The following is a 24,920-nucleotide window of genomic DNA, read 5'->3' on the forward strand; positions in this document are numbered from 1 at the left end:
TCTCTCTATCGTGTTCTCGGATTCCCTCTGCGCTGCGGTCACTGTTACTCTCCGGCTGGCTACCCCCCTGTTGCTTCCGTCTTCCTCTCCGCTCTGCATTCCTGTCGACGCTTCGTTTCTTCCTTTTCTCTCGCCACTTTCTCCGTCGCCATGGCGTTTCACCAGAGCTCTGCAAGTCCTGAGGGTGGACAGGGCGACGTCGTGCAGATGCTGGAGACGCTCTATTGCAGCGCCGACCCTCACGCGCGTCGTCAGGCGGACATCTGGCTGAGGCACTGGCAAAAGTCTTCCGAAGCGTGGGCTCTGTCGATGGAGATGCTGCTGCAGTACGCCCAGACTCCCGCTCCGGCCCAGTCTCCCGTCCTCAGCGACGAGGCAGTCTACTTCCTCAGTCAGACGCTGCGTACGAAAACGATGTTCGATTTCCACCAACTCCCCGCCGCTTCCCACGAGGTTCTCTGCTCACAGGTCATCCGTCTCCTTCAGAGCTTCACAGCTCCGGCGCCGCATGCAGACGCCAGTGCCGCCGACACGCCTGCTTCGACCGCTGGGCCGCCGCCTGCTGCTGGCCCTTCGGCGAACGCTCAGAGGGACAGGCACCGCGCCGCCGTCACGCAGCTCTCTCTCTGTCTCGCAGACCTCGCGCTGCAGACGGCTGACAAGTGGGAGACGCCGGTTCAGGTGATTCTCCAGGCGTTTCCCCTCGCCTTGCCGTCCGCGGCGGGCGGGGCGCCTGGCCTGCAGCCTGGCGACACGCGAGGCCACACGACGGCTCTCCTGCTTCTTCTCCTGCGGCACCTGGCGGAGGAAAGCACGAGTCGGCGCGTCATGGCCGACGAGACGGTGCGCCGTCAGCACCTCGCCAACATGGCGAAGGCTGCCTCGACGGTCATGCAGACGTTGCTCGATCTCCGGCAGCGTGTCCGCGACACGAAGCAGAGCCTCGAGACAAAGAGTCTCCAGTCGTCCGAAGGCGAGGCGCGAGCGGCGCTCCTCGCCGCCATCGCCATCAACGACTCTCTCCTGCGGGCGATCCTCTCATGCTGGCGCGTGTGGCTGCCCTTCCTCCAACCTCTCACAGCCGGCGAGGGCGACGAGGCCGCGCGCCAAGACAGCGCAGGCCTGTCGCTTCACCGGGAGCTTGGCGACGCGACGCGCGCTCGCGAGCAGCAGGCGAGTCTCGCCCTCGTCTTCTCAGACTGCCTGGAAGTTCTCGCCTCGCCGCGTCAGACCCCCGCGTCTGCGGCCTCGTACCCGAGTTCGAGCGGCGACGAAGACGCGCACGAAGCCGCGGCGAGCTGCGTTCTCCGCCTGCTCAAGTCGGTCACGTCGGCGACGCAGGAACTCCGTTCGCGCCTCCTCCGCCTGCAGAAAGAAGTGGCCCAGGCGCAGCCTGAGCAGCCGGGAGCCCCCACGCTTTCCTCGGCCTTCTCGCCGCCCGCGCCGGAGGTCTTCGCGCATGCACTCCGCGAGACGGAGACGCGGTTGAAGACGGCCGAAGCGTTTGAGCTCCAGCTCCTGCAGGAAATCCTCGCGCGGTGCGTTGGGCCTTTGCGTGGACGGCTGCTGGCGGCGCTTCAGCGCAGTGAAGACGAGGCCTCAGGGGCGTTCGAGGACGACTTCGAGGCGATGCAAACGCTCACGACTCTCGCGCGCGTATACGCGGGCGTGGGCATCTTCCTGATTCCCGCACTCGTCCGTCGAAGCCACAAGGACGCGCAGCTGCAGGAACTCGTTCACCTGTTGATGAAGATTTCCGAGTCTCCCCGGACGCGCGGGATGGTCTCCCACGGGCTGGAGGCGACGGACGCCGGAGCCGACGACGAGGAGGGCGAGGAAGAGGCGCTCCTCGTGATTGAGGAGCCGATGCGGTTCTGGATGAAGCTCGCAGAGGCCGCGCACCGCGCGGAGACAGCCCTCGCTGCCTGCGCGGTGCGGGGCGAGACGAAGGGGGACGGCGCGGGAGGTGCGAGCCAGAAGGCCTCGCTGACTGATCGGGCCCTCGACGCGGAAGGACCGCTTCCCGAGGACGCGCGTCAGTCGATCGATGCGCTCAAGGAAGTGTACACGCACCTCCTGCGCGAGTGTCTCCTGCAGCTCACCATGCCGAAGCGGGTCGCGGACTCGGCCCTCTCGGGGGACTACGACGCGTACCGGCGCGCCTTGCTGGACTGCGTGGAAGACTGCGCCTTGCTGCTGTCAGCCGAGCGCGGGAGCCTGGTCGCGATTGACCATCTGCAGCAGCTGCGTCAGCGGCAGGAGGCAGAGCTGCAGCGCATGTCTTCGCTCTCGCCTTCCGCCGCCGAGCTCCAGCAACGGCAGGAACGCCTGCTCGAGGGCGCTCTCGTCGGCCTAGCCAAGCTGTGCAGCCTCGACACAGATTTCGCGGTGCTCAAGCAGCATCTCCAGGCTCCACTCGGCGCCGTCAGCGAGGTGCTGGGGACGGAGACCTTTCCCGCACACTCCCTACCGCTTCTCCACACGACCGTCTTTGCACGGATCGCCGCCATCGACTTGCTGAAGCAACTCCTCGTACCCCTCGTCGACGATGCCGCCTCCCTCCAGCAGGCGCTGCAGATGCTCGTGCGGCAACTGCTCACACAGCCCAAGGCTGCCGCAGGCGGAGACAGAGCAGAAGACGAACGCCAGGCGATGATCCAGAACCTCCACGTCAATGCCGCCCGAGCGGTCCGACAGCTGTGCATTGCCGCAAACGCCTCTGCTCTCCACCCTCCCCTTGTCAACGAACTCGTCAACCTCACCATTGCCCTTGCCAATGTCAACGCAGATGAAGATGTAAGACCACAGCCCCTTGTGCCTCTCTGTCTTCACCATTTACAGTCTCTGTCTCCACCATTTACAGTTCTATACATAATATATATATGTATATATATATATATACATGTGAATACGCTGCTCTTTAGTCTGTGTCTGAAGATCATCAGTCCCACCAAACGTTTATCAGCGTACAATCGTGAGACGACGCAACTGCTAAACAATCGTAGAAGCGGTGTTATCATAGTCTGATGCTCTTTATATTCGTCCGTGTGGAGTTTCCGTGACCCCGTCCGATGGCGGCCTAGCTCCGGTGTCTCCGTTTCTCGTCCTGCTTCTTCGCGCGCTGCGTGTTCTTGCCATTTTCGCGGTTCTGTCGCAGCGTCTTTGTCTCCTTTCGCGGTGCCTGTCGCGCGCAGGTGCACATGTTCGTCTTGGAGGGCGTCTCTGCTGTGGCGAGCAAAATGGAAGACACGGCCACGTTCCTCAGCGTACGTCCATTTCCAAAAGAGGCAACGGAACCAGCGGCTCGCAAAAGAACTCGTTAAACTCTGTTCGTCTATAAGCCGATCGGTGCTGATGCGTCGCAGTGTTGGCAGCCACATATGGCCTCTTGCGGCGATCTGCGGTGCTAGAAACTGTCGATCTTTCCTTTGCTGTTAGCTCCCTTTGCGACTTCCAGCTGCCATACTACTCTTCTACCAAACACGGCCCTCTATACAGATGCTATCGCTATGCTCACACATGCGCCACATACACATACAGTTTATTCATACATATCTTGTTTATTCATATATATATATATATATATATATATATGTATTGACTTGTATAGACTTGGAGTGCATACGAGTATGTCTCTCTACGAGTTAACTGAATGTCCGCATTTCAGGCGTTTCTATGTGTAGTTGAATGATGCCTTTTACGTCCTTGCGGGAGTTATCTTTGGAGACACCTTTTCTGTTGTTCAGGTTTTGGAGGCTCTGTGTAAGCCTGCGATTGCTGGTCTCCAGCAATCAGAGACGAACGAAGCGGCCATCTGCCAGCACCTCGACTGTCTCGCCGTCATCTTGAGGTCAGTCTTTCACGTCCTTCCCCAGTCTCTTCGTTTGTCTTGGCGCCCTAAACCCCGTCTCTCCCCGTGCCCTCGAGTCCCCCAATCCCCTTCGTCGCCAGTGTTTCTCTCTTCGTCCCACATTCACATTCGTGTTCTCTCGGAAACGTTTCTCCGTCTCGTGCGGCCAGTGCATGCCTTCCCTCGTCGCCGGGGGCGTGTGCGGTGTGTCTTTCCGCTCTCTCTTTGCGCGCTTGGCTTTAGCGCCGCTCATCGGGTCCACTCGGATCCGTTGCCTTCCTTTTCACGGTTTTCCCGCGGTTTCTTCTGCTTTCGCCAGAGACGCAGTGTGTCCCGGCGCCTCCGCCCAGTCGGCGGCTTCGCCTGGAGGCGAGAGACACCTGCGCGTCGCGGCCTTCATCACGTCCTCGCTCTGGCCACTCTTGCGAGCCCAGCTGGAGAAACTTCCCTCGCACCAGCGAATCGTCGAGAAGTCTCTGCGGTGTCTGAAGCATGCAGTCCGATGCGCCGGCGACGGCTTTAAGCCTCTCCTCCCAGACTTCCTCGCCCTCCTCGAAAAGAATGCTCAGCTCTGTCTTCACTGCACGTACCTCTACGCGGCCGAGTGGCTAGCCATGCAGTTTGGCAAAGACGAACAGTACCAGCAGGCTCTCATGGTAGGCGTCAAAAAAGCACGGCACGACTGCGCTCTGTGTTGGGGAACTGACGCGTGCATGCATCGCGCTCCAGGGATGTTCACGAGCGCGAAGAGAGCGGTCGGAAGTGAAGCGAGACACATCGGCGTTAGCGGCGTTTTCCGCAAAACCACGCTTTTCTCCATCTCTGGAGGGTGCACAAATCGCTGGATGCACGTGTGAAGGAGTCAATGCACACAGATCCAAGCACGCAGAGAGGGACACGGATCTCTCTTCACAGACTAGGATGTATCTGAAAATAGCCCGCATACATTTGCACAACTTATATTTCTCTACGAGGTAATATATATATATATATTGATATATATATATATATATATGTATATTGTTGCTTTGTAGGACTGGTGCGTGTATGTGTAACGCATGACGCCTTTCAGGTGTTTTTGAGGCGAAATCGAAGGCCTCGTTTCTTCTTGTTTTCCGTGTTTCCAGCATCTCTTCCGCCAACTGAGCACTCACGCCCTCAAAGCCATCCAGGAACAGGTGAGGCGCGACGTGTTTTTTCTCTCGCGATTTTCAGTCTGGGGCCTTCACGTTCTTCCGCTGTGTCTGCCGGTCGCGTCTGGCTACTTGAGTCTCCAGCACAGAGGGGATTCTGTCTTCTTGAAATTCTCTTTTACCGCTCATTTCCGAAACCGCTTTTCGCGTCGACAACGCTCCAACCCTTCCCTTGCGTCTGTGCCACGTCTCGTGCGGCCGCATGCACAAGTCGATTTTGCATGCACCTCTTTCATTTGTTCGGCGCTTTCCTCGCTCAGGGCCCAAACGTCGATGCATGCTGCGACCTTGTCGAGGACTGCTACGGAATGGTTAACCGGTACATCCGGTACTGCCCGCTCCTCGTCAGTCTCTCGCCATCCACAATTCAGCAGGTAAGCCCAGACCCGCGCCGAAAAGCTGCAGATGCACGCGCATTTTTACGTGGACACTCACCGTCATAGCTGCCTGCCTACACATCTCTATACAACGATACAAATATGCATACCTATATGTATATACATATATATATGTATATATGTATATATGTATATATATATATATATGTATATATGTATATATATATATATATATGTATATATGTATATATATATATATATATGTATGTATGTATGTATGTATGTATGTATGTATGTATGGGCATATACAAACAATATGTGATGGCGCGCATACATGTCAACATATATCTCTCTAAGCATGCAGTGGATGATATAGCGTCGACATTCACGGACGGGCGTTTTGGGACCGTCTGCTGGTGTTCTCTTTCTTTTTCGCACAGGCGTTGGTGGCGGCTCGGTCTGCCATGTACGTGCAGCAGCGCGAGGCTGCGCAGGTGGTCTTCATCTTCCTGGACTCCTGCGCCTTCGTTTGCGGTTAGTCTCTCCCCTGTCGGGAGTTGTCTGCAGTTCTCTTCTTGTTTCGTTGCCATCTGCCGTCTGCTCTCTCTTGATTCATTTCTGAACGTTGACGCCGCGTCCCTACGTGTATACATTGATATATATATATATATATATATATATGTATCTTTTGCTATCGTCTTGCATTTATATCTAACCACTTTGTGTTGCATTTAAATATATGTTTATATGTACGTAATCTCACAGTCCTTGTTACGTCTCTCTTTATGGTCATAGGTTTTCTCACGTGTGTATACATGTGTGTAAAGATCTATTCTTCAGTAGAAATTTGCATTGGGGCACCGTGCGTAAATCGTCCAGTTGTACCGCTCGCTGAGATGACATATTCGCCGCCTGTTCTGTGGCTATCTTGCAACTTCATATACAGATAAGTGTAAATATATAAATATACACACATATGTATATATATATATATATATACACCTCTATGAATTATTTATATTCAAGGAGAGGACAACAAGTATCTCGAAGCGCTTGTGGGACACAGCATGGGTGAAGCAAAACTCCAAACAGCAATGCTGAAGGACTCTGTGATTTTTTTTCAGACGAACAAAGGCCGGTAGAGCCGCTGTCGAATGCTCTCGTTTCGATTGTCGTGGAGGTAAGAGGGACGACGGTCATTCGATTCGCGGGTCTCTTCCGCGTCTAATTCCCCTGTGCGGTTCGCTCTCGGGTAGAGTACGTGCCTGCAGCTTGAGACTAGGCAGCAACTGTTTTCGATCTTCTGACAGACGCCCGTTGGTATTTGGATTTCTCCGCACCGCCTTATATCTATATCCGTATATACATATACATACATATGTACAGTTGATACATCCATCTACGTACACACCATATTTACACATTTTAACGTACATATATATATATATATATATATGTTTGAACACGAAATCTACCGTGTATATATGTATATATAGATCTGTTTACGGATGCGGGCCAAGTGGAGCGTCTGTGGGTCTACTTGTCCATGGTGTCCCGCCTCATTTTCACTTTTTATCCTGGCACCTTTGTTCTCCCAGCATTTGCCGCCTTTGGTGGACGAGGCGTTTCGGCTGCTCATGGAAGCCCCGCCGAGTTACGTCGTCGGTCTCATCGAGGTGAGGATTGCGAGGAAGAGGAAGATAACCCGTTTTTGACAAGCGGTTGGTCGGACCGTCTGCGGGGTTCCGCGCGTCGAGGTTTTTATTTCCGGTTCGTGTTTACGGTTTTCTCCTTTCCTCTCCAGGGCTTTCTAATTACTGTTGTCCAAGTCTTTCGCCACCGCGCAGAGCAGTGGATAGCGCGTAAGTCGGCGTCCAACAAGCTGAGCTCGCCGTCGTGTTTCTGGAAAATCCGAGCCGTCTCTCCACCTGACTCTTCTGCTCTCTCGCGCAGGAGCTCGTTTGATCTTTCTCTTGGTCCTGGTCTACTTCTCGGCGACGTTGTCGCTACACAGATAGATCTGCATCTGTATATGTATAGACATAGAACCGGAGAACTGTACGTGTAGATGCCGCGGTAGATGACGACACAGGTAGAAGTAAGGTTAGCTATTTACAGAAGGAACGATAGATACAGACAGAAGCAAGTGTTGACATAGATGTAGGAATAGGTACGGATGGCCGTTTCAGATCTTAGCACGTGCGCTGTCTTTTTTCGTTGCTCCACGCGGCGGAGGCTCTTCCAGCGCAAATGCACGTTGAGCGTCGGCCTGTGGGTGTGGAAAAGGAGGATTTGAGCTCAGCACGGCTAGCGTGTGCGTGGTGCGCCTTGTGCTTCTGTTTGCTTCGACTTCGGTCTCTGGCCTGCACGCATTTCCGTGTTCCTCTCTCGCCCTTTTCAGGAGGTTTGTCTGTTCTCCCGCCTGCGGTGCTGCCGAGCGAGGCGATGAAAACCGAGCTGCTGGTAAGCGCGCAGCCCGATTAGAGGCGCATGGAGTTTTGTTTCAGGCGTGTCTCGCAGGCCTCTGCTGTCTTCGTTCTGTCGTGCCTTGTATCTTTGTCTATTTGCTGCGTCCGCTTTTTCTCTTTGCTTTCTCGCAACCAGGCGAAGCTCTGTAGGCCGGAGACTGGCGGCGTCTCCGAGGCAGTTGAAGGCCTGGCTTACAGGTAATTGCACTCGCGGCGCCGAGAAGGAACGCTTGAGAGAACACAACCGATCCCTGGATGTGCACCTTTTCCTCGCCGCTCTCCCCGTTCGCCGTTGCCTTTGTATCTCAGTTTTTGCTGTGTGTTATACCCGGCATGAGTCGCGCGGGCTTCCGCTCAGTCGCGCGCTCTCTTTCGCTTCAAATTTTGTCGTCTTTCTCTCCGCATCCGGTGTTCGCGCTTTGCGGCGGGTGTGCGTTCATTTCACTGCGTGATTTCTCTCGGTTCCGTGCCTTTCTCTGCAGATGTGAGCAAGTATGCCTGAGAAACCGCGCGTGAGGCCAAGGTCGGCGACGCTTCGGCGGCTCTACCGGTCACCGAGACGCGCACGCGAGGAGGCAGACGAAGACGGGATAAAAGGCGGAACACAGAGAGATCAGCAAGGCCGATGAGAAGGCCAAGTCAGAGCGCCAAGCGAAGAGAAAACACAGAAAATCCGAGAGACACAGGGACCCACAGGGAAGAGAAAGGAGGAAAACAGACAGAGCCAAAAAGATGCAAACGGAAAAGGCGAAAGACCCCAAGGCGACGTGAAGGAAACGCACAAAAGTCTCCGGAGAAAAGAGACGGCCGACGTGTTTTTTCAACCGTGGAGTGAGAAGCAAGAAACGAAACTCTTACTCCTCTGCGAGGCTTTCTAAAATCTACTTGCGAAGGCGCGAGACCGCCAGAGAAAAGAACGCGGCCTCTGTGGTAACGCGACGCTACGACGTCCCTCCCATATCTATATTTATGCATGCGCACACATGTATATGTGTGCGCATGCATAAATATATAAATAAGGTATTGCTCTCGAAGAACAAACTGGGATATCGAGAGCGGTTTTCAAGAGGTCGCCTCGAGAGTGTCGGCCTGGACGTTTCCGAGTTTTCTCTCAGCAGCCCTTTCCACTGCGCGAGAGCAAGCGCCGCTCGTCCTGTGCACGTGAGAGTCGGCAGCGCCGTGTCTGCATGCACGCAGTTCCACCTGAGTGTGTGTAGATATCTTTATTCAGTTTGGTAGTACGAGAGGCTAAGCTTTCCAGAAGAGACAGTTGAAGCCAGGAAGTCGCTTTAGTACTACACGTGTCCTGCATGCGTATTGTGCATGCAAAGGCGTAGATCTCAACCGTGGAGGAACGCTAGGTTTGCCTTTTTTTGGCTGCTCGGGGTTTGAGCCGTGGGTAGCTGCGAGATTGTTGCCGCGCCTTCCCAAGAACGAGACGTTTGTTTTTTTCAAACTCCAGTCGGTTTTTGCTTCCGGTTTTTCCTCCACTCGTTTTCTCTTCGTTCTCGGAAAGGTTTAGGAGTAGAAAAGGAAGTTCATGACGTCGCGCCACAGACCGCGCTCCCTGGCCACAAAAACCACGGGCCAGCCTCAGATGCATGCAAAAGATGCACATGCGCAGCCACTCCGCGCCGCGTCTTCCACGCGACACGGGCGAGGCTGCCGTCGTGAGTTTGGGCCTTTTTCGGCAGTGGAGCCTCACTCCACGTCGTCCCCGTCCGCCTCGCAGGACTGCATGCAGTCGTCGCCGTCGCGGCCTTCGACAAAGAGACTCTCGCGTTTGAACGCCTTGCGTGTCTAGACAGAAAACGAAGAGACAAGTGTGCGCTTCCAACTGGGGTTTCGGGTGTACGCGCGAGGCAGAGAACGGCGTGAAAGCGCGGCGGAAAAAAGCGACAGGGTCCGAACCGGCCGAAACCGCATGCGAACTCGGAAACTCAACACGCCGCAACGCTGTGTCTCGTGCGCCACTCTATGAGCGAACCGCGAAAGGCGCACCCTTCCGGTCCTCCGAGGAAACGACAGTGTGTTCAATGGTTGAGGACGCGCTCTCGATGTCGGCTCATATCTTTTGCGATTGAAGGCAAATCACTCCAAGCACGCGACGCGGTCTCCCATCACGCGCAGCTTCTGTGCACTTACTGGCTGCCATATCTGGAGCGCGTTGTCTTCGGAGACTGACGCGAGCATCTGAAACAAAAACAAAGCGAAGTTCCTGTTGTGTGTCGGAGCGGCGCCACACGCTCTTTTCCCCCGCTGCAAGACCACACTCACGTTTAGGGCAGTCACAACCCGCTGCGGCGTCCCGTTTTGGAAACCCGACCCTTTGTTTCCCGAACCGATATCCATGCTAGAGCCGTCAACCTGCTCTGACAACCCTCGCCTGAACAAAAAAAAAGGGTCAGACTTTCTTTTCCTGTTTGCTGTGGATTCTTTGAGCCCCCAGATCTCAGGGAGTCGCGGTCCCCGCCTCAACCGTGTCAGGGAAAGTACAGAGCGACGCGGCACCGGCCGTCGCGCTTCAGGGTGTTGACGCGCGCCAAGCCTTTCTGATTTGAACCCCCCAGCGCCCGCCCTGCGACTTGCATGTGCGCGGTTGAGTGTCCCTTTGCGACTCACCAGCGAGGAAAACAGATCGGGTTGCGGGTTCCAGTCAAAGTCGTTGACTGCGCCGAGATGCCCGCCGTGCACAAACAACAGCTCCGGCGGGCCGTCTTCTGCATCGTCGCTCTCCTGCTCCGCGCCGACGAGCGAAAGGTCGAAAATACGAATCAGACGGTCTGTGCTTCCTGACGGAGCAGAGGCGCACATGCAGGGAAAAAACGTGGTACAAAAAACTGACAAAGGCCACGCAAAAAAGCACGCGAGAACGAGCGGAAGAGCGAGAGGAACAACGTGGCGCATCGGAGGGGGTCCGAAACAGCTTTCTTCCACGACCACAGGCCGCGTCATGAGGTCGACGCTCGGGAAACACCCGGAGGCCTTTAAGAAACACGAGAGCTCCACGCGGCGTATTTCCCGCCTTCGCCCCGAAGCCAACGCGCGACGCGGGCGTCCTGGGCAAGAAACAAAAGCGCGTGCCTCCTCTCACCTGACGCGAGAGTTGTCTTTTCGCCGGGAGCCCACTTGAGGCACGTGACTGCCTCGCCGTGCGCATGCAGGAGGCGATGCGCAGGGCGGCGCAACGCCCGCAAGTCCCAGATGCTCACTCCCTGCAGACCGAAACCGGAAACGAGAATGAAACCGACGGCAGACTCCATGCAGCGCTCCAGTGGAACAGCACAACGAACGGGGCGCAAACACGGGCACAACAAGAGGCGAAACCCACGAGGGAAGCACAGAGCGACGGAGCTACACCCCCCCCCCCCCCCGCAGCACACAGAGAAGACACCCAGCCCTGCTGTGAGACCCGAGGATACAAAGACAGACGCCCCTCGAGTTGGAGCCGCGCGGCTCCTCGCGACGCTCTCTCTCGGCGGAAAAGATCTGACCTTGTCGGCGCCGGCAGTGGCCACGACGTAGGGCGCGTTCGCATTCGCCGCCAGAGCGTTGGCGGACGTCCAGCTGCATTGCGTCTGAGGAAAAGTGACGGAGCATGCGGGAAGACAGAAAAAGCACGCGAATGCCACATGGACCCTCCGAGAGAGAGAGATTGGTGGGACTGCGAGTGGAGACGCAAGGCCGCAGCTGAAACAGAGAGTCAGGCGCTCCCACCGGCACGCAGAGTGAACAAGGCGAGAGACTCGGTGCGCAAAACCGGGGCGAAGCAGAGACGACTGGAAAAGACAGCCGAAGCGTTGATGTGTGTGTGTGTGTGTCGGGTAAATCCTGCGGAGGCGTGGGTGTTCGAAGCGCAACGACCGGAACGTCTGCGCCAGGGTGGAGACATTGGAGCGACCGCTCCCGCTCCAGCGACGCGTGCAGCAAACTCGCGAGACGCGCAGAGCGGTCGGTGAACAGGCACGCGACGGGGGGGTTTTTGCATGCGAAAAAAAGGCGAAAAACAAACCCGAAACGTGCAGGGTCACGCGAGCCTGCGATTTTGGAGATCGTGGCAAGCGGCCGCTTCCTCACCCGAACCACAGGCGCCGGCGATACGCGCAGATCCCACCTGAAACGCAAAAAAAGGAATGAGAACAAAGTCGGAAGCGAGGACGATGGGAGTCAGCAAGAAAGCGCAGGGAAAACGGCAAGAAAGTGCAAAAGCAGCCGAGAACCATCCGGGTGAAGACGCGTGCGGGAAGTGAATGCGGGAATCCAACACGGAGGAGATTGAAGGGCGCGCTGGCTCTTGACGTTTTTGTCTGCGGTCAGCGAGACGGCCGCGAAAGGGGACGAAGGCGGCACTTCGGGCGAAGAACACAGAGGGGAAAGGAAGGAGAAGATTTTACATGTTCAGGTAGCCGTCGTCGCCTATGCCGAGAAGAACGTCGCCGTCTCCTTCACCGCGTTTCCAGCACACATCCTGATCAGAGAGGAAACCGGAAGCGAAAGCCTTGCCTTTTTCTCACTTGCACTTGCGCATATACACGTTTTCGCAACCTCGGCGAGAAGCAAAAACGTTTTTTGGTGCGGAGGGCCCCCGGTCAGCATCCCTTCTCTCTCCAAAACACTTTTTGTATATCCTCGTGTGCAATCGACGTCCGGCATCCGTCAACCGTTTTGCGGATTCCCGGCACCTTGACGTGAGAAATCTGTGCATGCAGGGTCGCATAATCCAACGCCGCTTTAAAAAACACGCACCCTCTTTCGCTGCCTCCGTCCACTCTTCCTCTCGGCCTCGGTGGCCACGGGGCTGCTCTCCATCGGTCCTGTCCTTGAGACGACAATGCCCTTCTTATCTTTATCGAAACATCCCGTTCCACGCGCTCCGCTTCTCCAGCACAATATGAGTCCCAGACCCTCCGGTTTCGTTCGCCACGGAAACTTCCGTTCCTCTCCGTCCTCATGGGCCTCTAGAGAAGTCGTTGTCTATTGCTGGCAATACAACACTTTCCCACCCCTTCCGGCGTTCAACCTTTGAACATCATAACCTTCCTTGGATCCTACTTAAACTGCAGTTTTCTGGGGAAGTCTCGATTTCACGATTGGCGTCATCGTCAGTATCCCAGGCTGCCGCTGGCGTCTGACTGCCGACGGGGCCCCGCGCCGGTCGGCTTTCTCAGTCTCTGCCACGAACCTTCCTGTCCACCTGGAAGTCTTCCCGCCTCTCTGATCTCGGATCCGTCTCTTCGCTTTCTTCCTCACCTGAAGGGGGCGAAGGTTGCAATCTGCGACGAGTTTGTGGAGGGGTGGGAGGCGCTTGCGCTCCGCGGCTGCAGCGAACACGCCAGAGACGAAACTCGACATCCCTCTCCGCACATGCCTTTTCTGGGAACGAAATACAATCGCGTGGACCTAGCATTCAGCCTTTTGTCCTGTGCTCCTGCTGCATGCGCCCCGTGTAGCCACGCGTCCAGGCTCCGGCTCCTCAGAGCACACATCCCAACGGGCGCGCCGGAACTATAGCGAGAAAGATTTCTTTTTCAAGCATTCACACACTCTTGTCGGTTGCTCTCTCACAGGCAGCTACGACAAATCTACGAGGGACGGGGGAGGGGGGGGGGGGGGGTGAAACAGAGGATGCGTCGCTTGACTTTCCCACTGCCTTCAGTGTGAAGAAGAGTCCTGCCGATGCATGTGTGCGTGGCGCAGCGAGGCAACGGGTTGCGTCACAGCACGAGAACCTTCTCTGGAAGTTTTGTGTCTCTTCCTCCTACGCTTGGCCTGAACGTCCCAGACGCATATGATGCCGTCATCCGCAGCCGACGCGACGAAGTTCTCTCTCCCCGGCGGCCCCCACTCAAGACCCCACCTAAACAGAACAAAACGCGCGCAGCAGAGATCGGCCGGTTTCGGGCGCTGCACGCGACACACACTCACAGTGGTAGGGACACGAGCAATCCCCTCCCATCCCCTCTCGCGTTCCTCTCCTTCTCACTCTCTTGTCATTCGCACGTGCTTGCCTTTCTCCCTCTTAAATCGTCTTCGCCTCTGCGAGCTGGGAAAAAAGACGGACTTTCTTTGGTGGAAATAAACGCTTCGCTTTTTCTGATCTTTTCAGCTCTACATACGCACTGATCTCAGTGGAGAGGCGTCTACAGTTTTCCATCTTCTGTGTCCTTGCTCTTCGCCGGCGCGCCCGCCGCACTCTCTGCATGCAACCGACGTGTCTCGAGGTATCTATGGTGTCTCGCGTCTTTCTCTGGAACCTCTCTCGCATTTCCTCGACTCTCGCACAAGACACGAACGCCGAGGAAATCGGCCTTCCCTCTCGCAGCTGCCTCTCACCCTTCGTCGGTATGTCCACTTAAGACAACCTCCGCCTGGAGAGCCATGAAGTCTGTGGGAGGTGCCGTCTCATCGACTTCGCGAACTTTTCCGCCTTTCTGGTTTCGCGATCCGTCGCCGTGGGGAGTTGAAAAAGGAAGCGCGTATGGCCCAAATTTGCAGAAGTCGAAGACGTAGACTGGTCCGAGCAGAAAGGAAAGAAACTCAAAGTTGCAGGGATGCACACGCGAGGAAGGCACGTCGCGACGCAGGGCGAGAGGGAGAGAAAAAGGAACGGGCGAGGCGCGGACGCTCCAACACCGTCCAGATCCAGGACACTTCACAGCAAAAGCAAAGGCAAGCGAGGAAGATACGCATGCAGAAAGCGACTGCGAAGGAAAGAAACTCACCACATCCGTCGAGCGCCTTCGACGCAATTTTCGTTTGATCGCTCGGGCAAAACCGGGCTCTGCAAAAGCGTGGGAGACACAGCAGCCAAAACGCGAGTGAAAACGCTTTTCGCCTTCTCTCGAGCCGAAATGTCTCTGGGACCCCGCCCTGTCTTCTGCCAGTGTGTACGTGTGCGGTAGCAGGCCGCGTTACACGAGAGCGAGAAACATGGACGCTTCTGGTGATCAAATATGCAGCGAGGAATTTAGACAGAATAAAAAAACAGCACACACATGTCTGTCTGTTCGAAGGCCCTACAAAACTGAAAGAAAAAAAGCCGAAATACATGAGAGACACCTACACTTTCACATACATCAAATATATATACATATGGTGCATGGTGCACACACATATGTGCGGGCATGTCTTTGATCCTGAGTGGAAATGAACCTATCGTGGTTATCCACAAATATACATATATACATATATGCATGTACGCGTGCATTGGTCTAGCCTCACGACGGACCTCGCACCCCTCGGATGTCGGCGGTGACGCACAACGAAATGCAGACGGTGACGCGCATGCAAATGTACGCAAGTTCATATTCCTGTATTCGAACAGCTCGTGTGCTTTGGCACTTTGTGATTCTGAGAAAAGACGAAAAAAACTTACTTGTTCGACTCGCCCTCGTGAGGAATGCGACACGTGACTGTGAACTTCCGACTGTCTTCCTCCCCGAAGTCGAAGCCTACGTAATCTGCAGTAGGAAAGTGCAAGGAGCGCTTCTCTCGACCCCAGAAGAAAGCAAAACCCTCTTCTCGCACAGGCGGGGACCTTTCCATGTCTCATATAAACACTAGTCTGGGGCTTCGAAGTAGCTAAGAGTCGACGTACCCGTGCTCCTTGACAAAAACATAACATGCAAGCGTATCTATATACATACATATGCATATATATTCCTAGAATATATATATATATATATATGAAGATATGCATTCTACATTTGCATGTGTATACAGGACTCAACCAAGGGTGAGAGACAGCTTCGACGGCACACGGGATTCGGCAGAATCTAAGAGAGCTATTGCGATTGAGGTTCGCTGATTTGCTTGGTGACGCCCAGACCCGCACTGCGTAGTCCGTTCACAACGCAACGCAAGCGCACAGGCTGCTCTTGCACGCGTGAAATCGCCATGGGGATCTCTTCTTCGCGCCTCTTCCTCGGTCTAAACGTCAAAGCATCTGACGAGGCAGACGAGCAACGGAGACACTTGAGTCGAGTGAATGAATGATTCACAGGTTTCGATTTCTCGTGCATGCAGAGACGCTTGCCTTGGCGTTGTCCGAAGTGCATGCCACAAGGATGGATCGGCTCCAGCGGAAGCGTCACCTGAAATGAACGCGACAGCGCAATCACACGTAAAAGAGGGAGAAGTAAAGAAATCGCAGCGGCCAAAATCGCGGGGGGGACACCTCCAGCGGTTTACATGCTCTGCTCATGGGGTCTGTGCATGCGCGCCCCAATTTAGCAACGTAACCCGAGAGAGAAGCCGACAGCCCACGCGAGAAAAAAAGCCAAGTTTGCCATCCTCACAGGCGTGTAAACGTGCACGTACATCTCCGTACGCAAAAACGGCAAGATAAGCTTAGAGAGCGGCAGTTGGAGCAAGTGTAAGTACACCCTGTGCTCGACAGGAGCACCGGATGACGCTGGCCCGTATCCCCACGCACAAATGCACTCAACGGTCTCCGTCCGTTTCACACTCTCTACTGGCAGAAACATCCACATGTACGCTTACACGTCCATACCTACATACCCATACATGCATATATATATGTATATGTATATTATAGCGACAGAAAGCTGCAGAGCTATAATATCTACATTTGGTGTACCGTAGGGAATGAAAAGTCGGTCTTTCCAGAAATCTAAAGTTCCGGCACAGTGCGCTACCTCAATCAGAAGAAGATAATTCAGGTGCTGAGGTCCGCTAGTGTGAGTCGCCACAAGCACAGTCTGGCCCATCGCGCCGCTGGCTTTCCTGCATGCAGAAAACGCGACAAAAAAGACGCGTCCGACAGAAAAAAAAACCAACCCATCCGGAGATGTGTCTCTGTCTCCCTTTATCTCTAAGTGAGCACTTCGAGAAGTCCGCGCACAAATACAGAGCTCAGTCTGCAAGTGCAGAGACAGCGAACCAGACGGAATATTTACAGAGAGGGGGCTAGGCTAACAGCCTCCCCACACGCTTCTCATCCTGTCTCACAGAGTATCAGTCCCAGAATGATCGTGCTGATCATACTAGCACCTGAGTAGTCATCTTCTCCGCTGTTACTACGCGTGATAGCGGAATTCCCTATGTTACGCCGAGAACATAGCCGATGTGGAATAGATTCGTGATATGCGAAACGCCGGGTGGTCGGATGCGACGTGCGTACAAACGTGTTGCGGTAGCAACACGCCTGGGTTCGTTCAGGGCGTCTTCTCTGCTGCCACCACCGCATCCCCCCCCCACTTCTTTACATGCAGGGGCAAGACTCTACACACATTTTAGGATGCTTCTCGCCCCAACTGTATGCCTTCCAGTTTTGCGAGCGGGTCTTCCCTACCCACCTTAAACCTCTCTCGTAAAGTCTCAATTCCGCTCCCCGTCGTTTTCCCCAAAAGACGTACGGATTGCGCGACTTCATCCACTGCGTCGTCAGCGAAGGCCATTCGAGCGTGTGGGCCATCACATGTTCGTAGAGAAGGAGGCAGTTGTTTTGCCAATGTCGATTGTTTGCGCGATAGAGGCCCTGGAGAGAAGCCGCGGAGACTCCGGCCCCGCCAGCGGTCGCAGCGGCCGCTGGGGCACTCGCGCCCGTCGCCGAAGGCAGCGCGGTGCGCGTCGCTCCCCCCTCCTCTCCGGCGTTCGCAAGACAGGGCGCTGTCGCCGTCTCCCCTGACTGGTTGCCCGCGATCCCAGCGATGCCGTCGCCCCTGTGGACTCCGGCCTTTCCCCGTTTCCCTCCCTTTCCGCGTCGCTCGCCGCGCGCCCGTTTCTTCCCAGTTGACGGTGCGAGACAGGGAGACACTGGCAAGTACGTCAAGGGCGATCTGTGTGAAGCAGCGGAAGGCGACAAGCGGTCCCCCACCCCACCGCTGCACGAGGAAAGCTCGGAGGAGTCTGTCGAGCCGCGACGACAGCGGGCGTCCGGAGAGACGCTGCGCGGTCGGTGGTTCCGCGAACCATACCGCGACGAACCTGGGTCAGGATAGAGGGGATGGGCAGTACTTTTGCTCGCCGCATGCAGCGCAGACCGGAGGTTGCAAGACGCAGAGAGAGCGTCCCGGAGCGCAGACGGAGACGCCAGAGGAGAGGTTGGCGCAGAGAACTCGACAGACAGAGACCCACTACGCGGCGACGCGTTCGGAGACGGATCGAGGCGGTGCCGGGAGATCTTCCGAGTCCTCAGACGGCTCGGCGGCACGTGCTTCGGTCCCGCCCGGCCGTCGTGGGCCGTCTCGAAGACGTCGACGTGGAGAGGGGCGCGCTCAGCTTCTGCGCGGAAGGAGGCTGGCGAGAACGGAGGCGCAGTCTCCTCGTGGCCGTCGCTCTCTGGGCCCTGACCTCTCTTCTCTTTCTCTTCTCCCCTCCCGGCTTCATTCGTCGTCGCCCCTCCCTCGCGCTCTCTTCTCTTAGAGCCTGCCTCTCGACTGCCGGTGCCGCGTTTCGAGAAAGACGGAATCGCCTCTCCGGCATGCGAAGGAGGCGGTCGCCCTGGGCCCGGAGACCCGTCGCCCTCTGACACGTTCCCGTCTCTTTTCTTCTGGTGCGCCTGGGAAGGAGCATGCGACGCGGAGTCTGCTGGACGAGCGTCGAGGCGAGCTCGAGTCCTCTTGTGCTCTCGCGCGCCCTCAGGTGGCATCTCGACTGCGCCGTCGCCCTCCACAGACCTCCGCGTGCTGCTGCTCTTGTCGCCCATTCTTTCTGCTTGCTTCGCACCCTCTCGCGAGGCTCGTCTTTGGTCTCGTGCTTTCCGCGCCGCGGAGTCTGTGTCTTTCCGAAGGCGCTTCCGAAGAGTCGGGGACTGTCTGGGTCGCGCAAACACCCTGGCGCTGTTCACGGGCCCCACGCCATCGGAGAGGGCCATCCGAGACGCAGCAATCGATGCGTTTTCAGCGTCAGGTCGATATGGTATCCGTGTAGTCAGCCGAGACTTCTTCAGCTGGTCTCCTTGTTTTGGTACAACAGTGTTTACACCGGACGCATGCCGCCCGACCCAAACCACCAAAGTGTCAGTAAACTATCGCTGCACTCTACCAATCTTCCCTGTCTTTGCAGAGATGTGGAAAGACTCAACCCCTCCGATAAAATCGATGCAGCGCTAGCCTGCATCAGCGAAAAAAAAGCACGTTTACTTGTTCAACTGCACTATCCTTCCTTCCCTGCTCCTTCACATGAGGCCTGTCTTGAGATGGTCGCGACACGGATTCTTCCGCGTCCTGTGTTGTTCGACGGGGACGAAAAGCTGAGAACTCACTCCGTGCTCGTTAGAGGCCGCTAGGGGGCAAACGACGCGGTACGTACACTGGGAAGAGGTGGGCCGCGGGTCTCGCATGCCATCTGTCCGCAAGGAAGCGGACACGAAAAAACAAAGGCAAAACACCTGGGCGTGTCACCGGGGTACCAGAGGCGATGAAGGCACTTGAAGAAACGATCAACAGAGCAGTAGACGACGTGTGACAAATGGAGCTCCGAAACAGGAATCTACGGGGGAAAACTTCGTCAAGGTCCCGCTAGTGCACCCAGGCGGTGGAGGAGAGCAGCAACGAGTAACACCCTTCAGTCTGCCAGGTAGTCGCCTCGTGGCGGGCATTGCTTTGAACGGTCGCACCCTGAAAATTCCACCAAGCCCCTCAACACGCCTCCTCAAGAACGCCCGAAGTCTATCAAGAGTCACAGATTGTGCGTTGCCCCCACGAGACAGCTGCTATACGTACAGAAAGTGACGCGGAAGGCAACTTCCCACGCACAGATATGATGAGCACATCTGACTGAAGAAACTCGACCTCACGAAACAAGGATGGAAAGAACAACGGTGAGGGTGACTGCTCCAGAAACCTCCTGTCAGCGGTATTCGGCAACGTACTGTGTGCCTATCGCGCCGCCTCGAACCACGAAAAACTTTGAGAAACACGTACCAGGCATAGATCCTGAAGAGAGGTGGTTCTCCTGGAAAAATCAGACGAAACTCATACCATCATTCACGCCATCAGCAAAGTGCGTTTGACGCAGATTTCTCTCAGGCAGACATCGCTACGCGTCCAGAGGGACGTAGCTTGCATGCGTTAGTCTGTTAGAAGCAAGGAGCACTCCCGCTTCTGGAGACCGTTGCCTTAGAACGCTCTGCCGCCGAATCAAACGGTGATTTCTCACGTTCATTCCATTTTCATTGTTCCGGGAACCTCAAAAAGCGATTCAGCACGAACGCCCCCCTCGTACCGCGTGCAGATACAAGTTCCATCTGGGGTCCAAAAGCAAATCGTAGCGCAGGAGAGCGGACCCGTAACATTCTCCTTAGCGATATCGTCGGGGAAACAAAGCAAGTCTGCGCAGGCTTTTGTTCGGTTAGCGCACACTAGCATCAGCTGCAGAACTGTATCTCTGAGTGAGACATCATCTTGCTCACAGCCGTGGCATGAGCCAGTAGCCTTAGCATAGTGAAAATCCGACGTTCATATGCGGAGTACAGAAACTAGGCTCGAATAAAGCTAGGCTGCCGCGGCACCATGAACCCCAAGAGTCACAGGTTTTGCCCCCTACACAACGGGATCCCCTTCATTTGAGCGCTTGTGAAAGAAAGGTTGTCTCGAAACTGACAATACGGTTATCTTTTCCCCAGAACGAAGTTGAAGTCATAAAAGGGACAAAGGCTACGAGTCAGCTGACAGTTAACTACACAACGCATTTCAAATTCGCCTGCTCAGCTTCCAACTGTGCCTTTTGCTGGTTTGCTTGTCGGCGCAGTTCTGCCGCTCTTGACAACTCCGCCTCAAGTTCCTTCTCTTGGATCGCAAATTCTTTTTGCAGACGTTCCTTCTCATTCTGGTGGAGGTGTTTGCTTTCATCAGCGTTGGCATGGAAGCAGTTAACTGGCAGTTACCTCGATCGAGCGAGAAAGGAACGAATGATAACGAGCTTTACATTCGACTCGAATTGTCTCAACTGTAGCTTGGTAGCGCGCCTCGAGATCCTACAGTCGGCGCTGCACATCTTCCTCACGATACCCGCAAAATCTTCACGACTCACTTTCTTGAATGCATCTAAGTCGGCCTCTAACTTCGCCTCGAGCCTGTTGTTGCTGGCTATCAAAGAAACGCCTTGAGCAAGCTACCCAGAAACGTCTCACTCGATGACCTCAAGATCCTCATCTGACACAGGGTCCATATGTTGGAGCTCCTGCAAATCGCACTTAAGGTGATGGAAACGTGCCACTTCGTTAGCGGCATCCTCACCTCGCCAACAGTTTTCGCCATCTCTTCAGCCTCTTTGATTTGCTCTCTAACGTCCTTTATCTGCTTTTCTAGCCCCGCAAGTCGTTCTTCTTCCATGTGCTGCATGGCGTGCAACTCCTCTTTCCTGAGCTGCAAAAACATTTTACCATGCAATCTTTGTACCCTTTGGCAGTGCATTGCGCTTCGCTCACTTGCAGAAGCTCTACAGCTTCGTGCTTCTCCCTAAGCAGCCCTTCGGTTTCCTCTACCTTTACGCAGCAGGCTGGTTGCTAGGAAAGCTGCAAAAGTAAAGCATGTGCCTTACGGCCCTTTTCCAGACTGCCGTGCTCTTTTCTGCCTCCTTCACCTGCTTGTTGACCTCGACAAGCTTCTGTGAGCCATGTGTAATTTCTGAAGCAATCGCCTCGAGGCTCTGTATCTGGCGACTCCTTGGCTTGCGCAGAATGCTGTGGCAGGTGCACATCAGGTCATACCTCGCTTCTCTTGGCAGCCAAGCAGTCAGCGAGTGTTGTGTTTTTGAGAAGGACCTTTTCAATCCTTTCTTGAGCTTGACATGTTTCCTGCCTCAGGATGTTACCCTTTTCAATCAACAGGAGCTGAACAGGTGTAAGCGTACAGGGGAAACAAAGCGAGACCGGAACGGTTATGTACCTCCTCCTGTGCTTTCTCATGGTACGTTCCTTCCACAATATTGATCTCATGCTGCAGTTGCTTCAGCTTCGCGGCCGCCTCATTGGATTCCTCAATAATATGCGATTCCGTCTTTAGACGGGTCAGCTCATGCCTTCGAGCTTTGATATCCTTCTCGACTGTGCTTCTTGACTCGGAAATTTCTTTGTCCCTGTAACAAGCATAGTGTTTTTCAGTAGTCGCACATGATATGCAGGACACGATAGGCTGTTGATTACCGATCTCTCAGTTCATTCATCTTTGAGATTGAGGAATACATCCTGTTCGTTGTCTCAACCATCTCGGCATCTAGCTGCTTTCGTTCATCCAGGATTTGCGCAAGCTTCCTTTGCTTTGATTCTATCTCCGATACGGTTTGCTGCAGTATTGCAGTTGCCTCTGACTGAGCACCACAGGACCTGGGACACCCGATCACGCCACTTCGAGATATTTCCTTACTAAGGCGGATTTTGTTGCAAACACTTCGGCATCGATCCTTTCGTTAAGATCTGATGCATTTTTCTGAACTGGTGCTCTTCGCAAGAAATAGTCCAACACAACATAAGATGTCTGCTTGCCTCGAACTGCTGTTTCTCAGCTTGAAGCTGAACGAAGCGGTCTTCGAGACTTTTTTGCCGCTGTTTCACAATTGAGCAAATGTGAGCATAACGTCAGTCAAGAGATGATTACATGTTGCAGGCGAATGTATTCCTCTTTGAACCGGTGCAGCTCTTCCAGTTGCTCCTTGTTTTTTGTTTGGTGGAGTCTATGCGCCTCTTCAGCTGCAACTGTTTCAAGGCTTCACGATATGAACCGGGAACTCCAGCGAACATGCAGACCAACCCAGGGATGCACGCTGCCGTTGCAGCTCCGGCTCAAGCTTTTCTTTTTCTTGCTCCAGCTCATTTGTTTGTTTTTTGCATGCCTCTAGTTCACTCTCCAGTGCTTGCTTAGCTGCCTTGATTGCCTGAATTTCGACTATGGCCGCTTTTGTAGCTTTCCTGCAAACGAGCCCATAAAACAGAGCTTCAGTTGAAGCACAGCCGCTTAAGCAAAGAACGTACGCTTGCTGCACCAATCCAATGGCGTCTTTGTAGTTGTCGAGTTGTTGCCGAAGCTCGTAAACACCTGGGTGCAAGATATCGCCTGTAGGAATACTATTCCTTCACGAGCGGGAGAGCGACCTACGTTTCTGGCCCTGCTCTAATTTCTCATGTGTTTTGGAGAGTTGACTCTCAAAAATGCCACTAGTCTTCTGCAGGTGTACGGCAGAAACACTGAGTTTCTCGAGAAGGAAATTCGCTTGTCGAAGCGCTTCCGAGCTTCCGAGCACTTGCGAGTCGATGGAAGCCATTTCCTCATCGACCAACGTCAGTGTTGACTGATGTGCCTCGAAAGATGTTTTTAATCTGATCAGCTATTTCTGTGCCGAAAGCGAAACGAATTCCTGGGTAGCGCCTCACCTGAGACAGTAAGCTGTCCTGCTCTGCATAGCAGAGGCCAGGTCGTCCCGCAGTCCATTCATGAGCCTGATCTCGTCTACCACCCTCCACCCAGTCCCGCGTGCTTCCGTTTCCATATTTTCTGATACGGAAAGAATCTTGGACATATCTATTGCCTGTGCCTTGCTGCAGCAAATCAGGGCGTAAACCTTTTTGTCACGGTCAAAACACTATGCCAACATAGACCATGGAGGCAAACAGGACTGATGAGTTCTACACCTGGCTGCACCGGCTGTATATCCACCCCAGTGAGTCCCCGTGCAACCAAGGCTTCGGTTACTGCACTCGCTGTTAATTTCATTACCGGTTCCCTGTGTCTGAAAAGATGAATCGGGTTTTTACGGCTGGTGTGCCTGTGTGACTGACCGCGCAAGCCGTGGGGTCACCGGGTTACACGGAAGCGCTCCCATACGGTAAGAACCCCGTACCGCAAGGGAGCAAACACAGTAATGGTAAAATGCCGTCCAATTACCGAACATATATGACCCCTTCGCACAACGGGTAGCCAGAGGATACTGCGGTGACAGGAAAATACGTGTCCCTATAGAAAGAAAGGCACCAAAAAGTCGCCACTCATCTTCTTGCGTAGAATGTGGCCTTGGACTGGCTGCCTAGCACACGCGGCAGCAGTCCCACTTCCTCTGATCGTTCTGTAGCCAATGCCTGCTTTGCGGCATTAGCATGCAGGATGACGTGGGCTGTTCTCGCGAGATGTTGCTCCTTTCGACATGGGAATGGTCAGTCGCCAGCAGCGTTGATGTCTAAACTTACTGACACACTTCAAACCTACGTCGTCGATGCTATCGAAAACTAGTACAGAGGAGGGAATTGTGGGTGCTATGTCAAACAAAGCACACTGAAGTTTGAGGGCAGTGCTAGAGCGCCACTTTTGCACCGTTTCTTGGTCCCCCCTCGCCCTCCAGCTCTGGCGTTTTCTGCCGCGTGCATGAATCCTTTTCCGGATGCGAGCTGCTGTTTTTCTTCTACAGTTTGCACGCCAGACCACCATATTTCCCCACGCGTTATCAGAGCGTGGGAAAGGAATCATCTGTTATGAACGCTGTATTGAACCTTTTCCTTTGCCGATTCACAGGCAATACTTTTTTGCCTTTCGGATTCTCTTTTTTGCTGGAAAAAAAGGTAGCCTGTCCGAGGCCCTACGCGTACTGCGACAAAGCTATGAAGACTCATGTTAGCCTCTGCGCGTTTCGTGGTCCCATCACCGTTTTTTTGTAGCTGCATTTTTATCTGGCACAGACAGCCGCCTTTTTCCCCGTTTGAGCCGTCTACTTAGGCAATCTGTTTCACTTCTCCCAGGTGGACGAAGATAGCTCCTTCACTGTCGGTGAGTCTCGCCTCTCGGTTGTACCGGAAGTCGTTTGTCGCCTGCTTCATTACCGCCGTTTTATGAGCCTGTGTCGTGGGTCTGTCACAGGCCAACTCAAACCAAACGCAGCGGCATCTGCGTTTTCATGTTTCCTCCGAGTTTGTGGGAGGAAACAGTGCGTTGTGGTATTACACAGCAATTAACGGCACGAAGTCGTGTGGATGCTTCCTGGCAACTTGTGCGACAAAATGGTGGAGACATCAAAGAGCACGTGAACTCGACTACTCCCCCCGATGCTGTCTCAGGATAGTGCGCGTCTTTTCGTCTAGTGGAAATCTTCGCTGAGGTTTTTCCGCACTCTGGTGTTCCTT

The 24,920-nt window shown here is 54.6% G+C and overlaps 3 protein-coding genes across 3 annotated transcripts; 1 reads left to right on the forward strand and 2 right to left on the reverse strand.

Annotated features, from left to right (window-relative positions):
- Window positions 1-150: 150 nt before the first annotated feature.
- Window positions 151-8,051, forward strand: NCLIV_040360 (conserved hypothetical protein; the record flags this gene model as incomplete). Its single annotated transcript, XM_003880945.1, has 12 exons — window positions 151-2,796; window positions 3,195-3,266; window positions 3,747-3,850; window positions 4,170-4,506; window positions 4,978-5,028; window positions 5,304-5,417; window positions 5,822-5,915; window positions 6,506-6,561; window positions 6,980-7,057; window positions 7,186-7,243; window positions 7,783-7,844; window positions 7,986-8,051. The coding sequence occupies 12 exons, from the start codon at window positions 151-153 to the stop codon at window positions 8,049-8,051; spliced, it is 3,738 nt and encodes a 1,245-aa protein (XP_003880994.1).
- Window positions 8,052-9,550: 1,499 nt separating this feature from the next.
- Window positions 9,551-18,761, reverse strand: NCLIV_040370 (hypothetical protein; the record flags this gene model as incomplete). The annotated part of the gene is made up of 14 exons (XM_003880946.1): window positions 9,551-9,649; window positions 9,995-10,042; window positions 10,472-10,641; window positions 10,944-11,064; window positions 11,344-11,427; window positions 11,927-11,963; window positions 12,244-12,317; window positions 13,100-13,167; window positions 13,612-13,706; window positions 14,183-14,360; window positions 14,572-14,630; window positions 15,225-15,309; window positions 16,449-16,594; window positions 17,227-18,761. The coding sequence occupies 14 exons, from the start codon at window positions 18,759-18,761 to the stop codon at window positions 9,551-9,553; spliced, it is 2,799 nt and encodes a 932-aa protein (XP_003880995.1).
- Window positions 18,762-20,684: 1,923 nt separating this feature from the next.
- NCLIV_040380 (conserved hypothetical protein) lies at window positions 20,685-21,514 on the reverse strand (the record flags this gene model as incomplete). The annotated part of the gene is made up of 6 exons (XM_003880947.1): window positions 20,685-20,789; window positions 20,846-20,888; window positions 20,946-20,995; window positions 21,052-21,180; window positions 21,243-21,299; window positions 21,356-21,514. 6 exons carry the CDS (start codon window positions 21,512-21,514, stop codon window positions 20,685-20,687), a joined length of 543 nt encoding a protein of 180 aa, XP_003880996.1.
- Window positions 21,515-24,920: the final 3,406 nt, after the last annotated feature.

This window comes from Neospora caninum, chromosome IX (assembly GCF_000208865.1).
Source record: "Neospora caninum Liverpool complete genome, chromosome IX".
Lineage (NCBI taxonomy): Eukaryota > Apicomplexa > Conoidasida > Eucoccidiorida > Sarcocystidae > Neospora > Neospora caninum.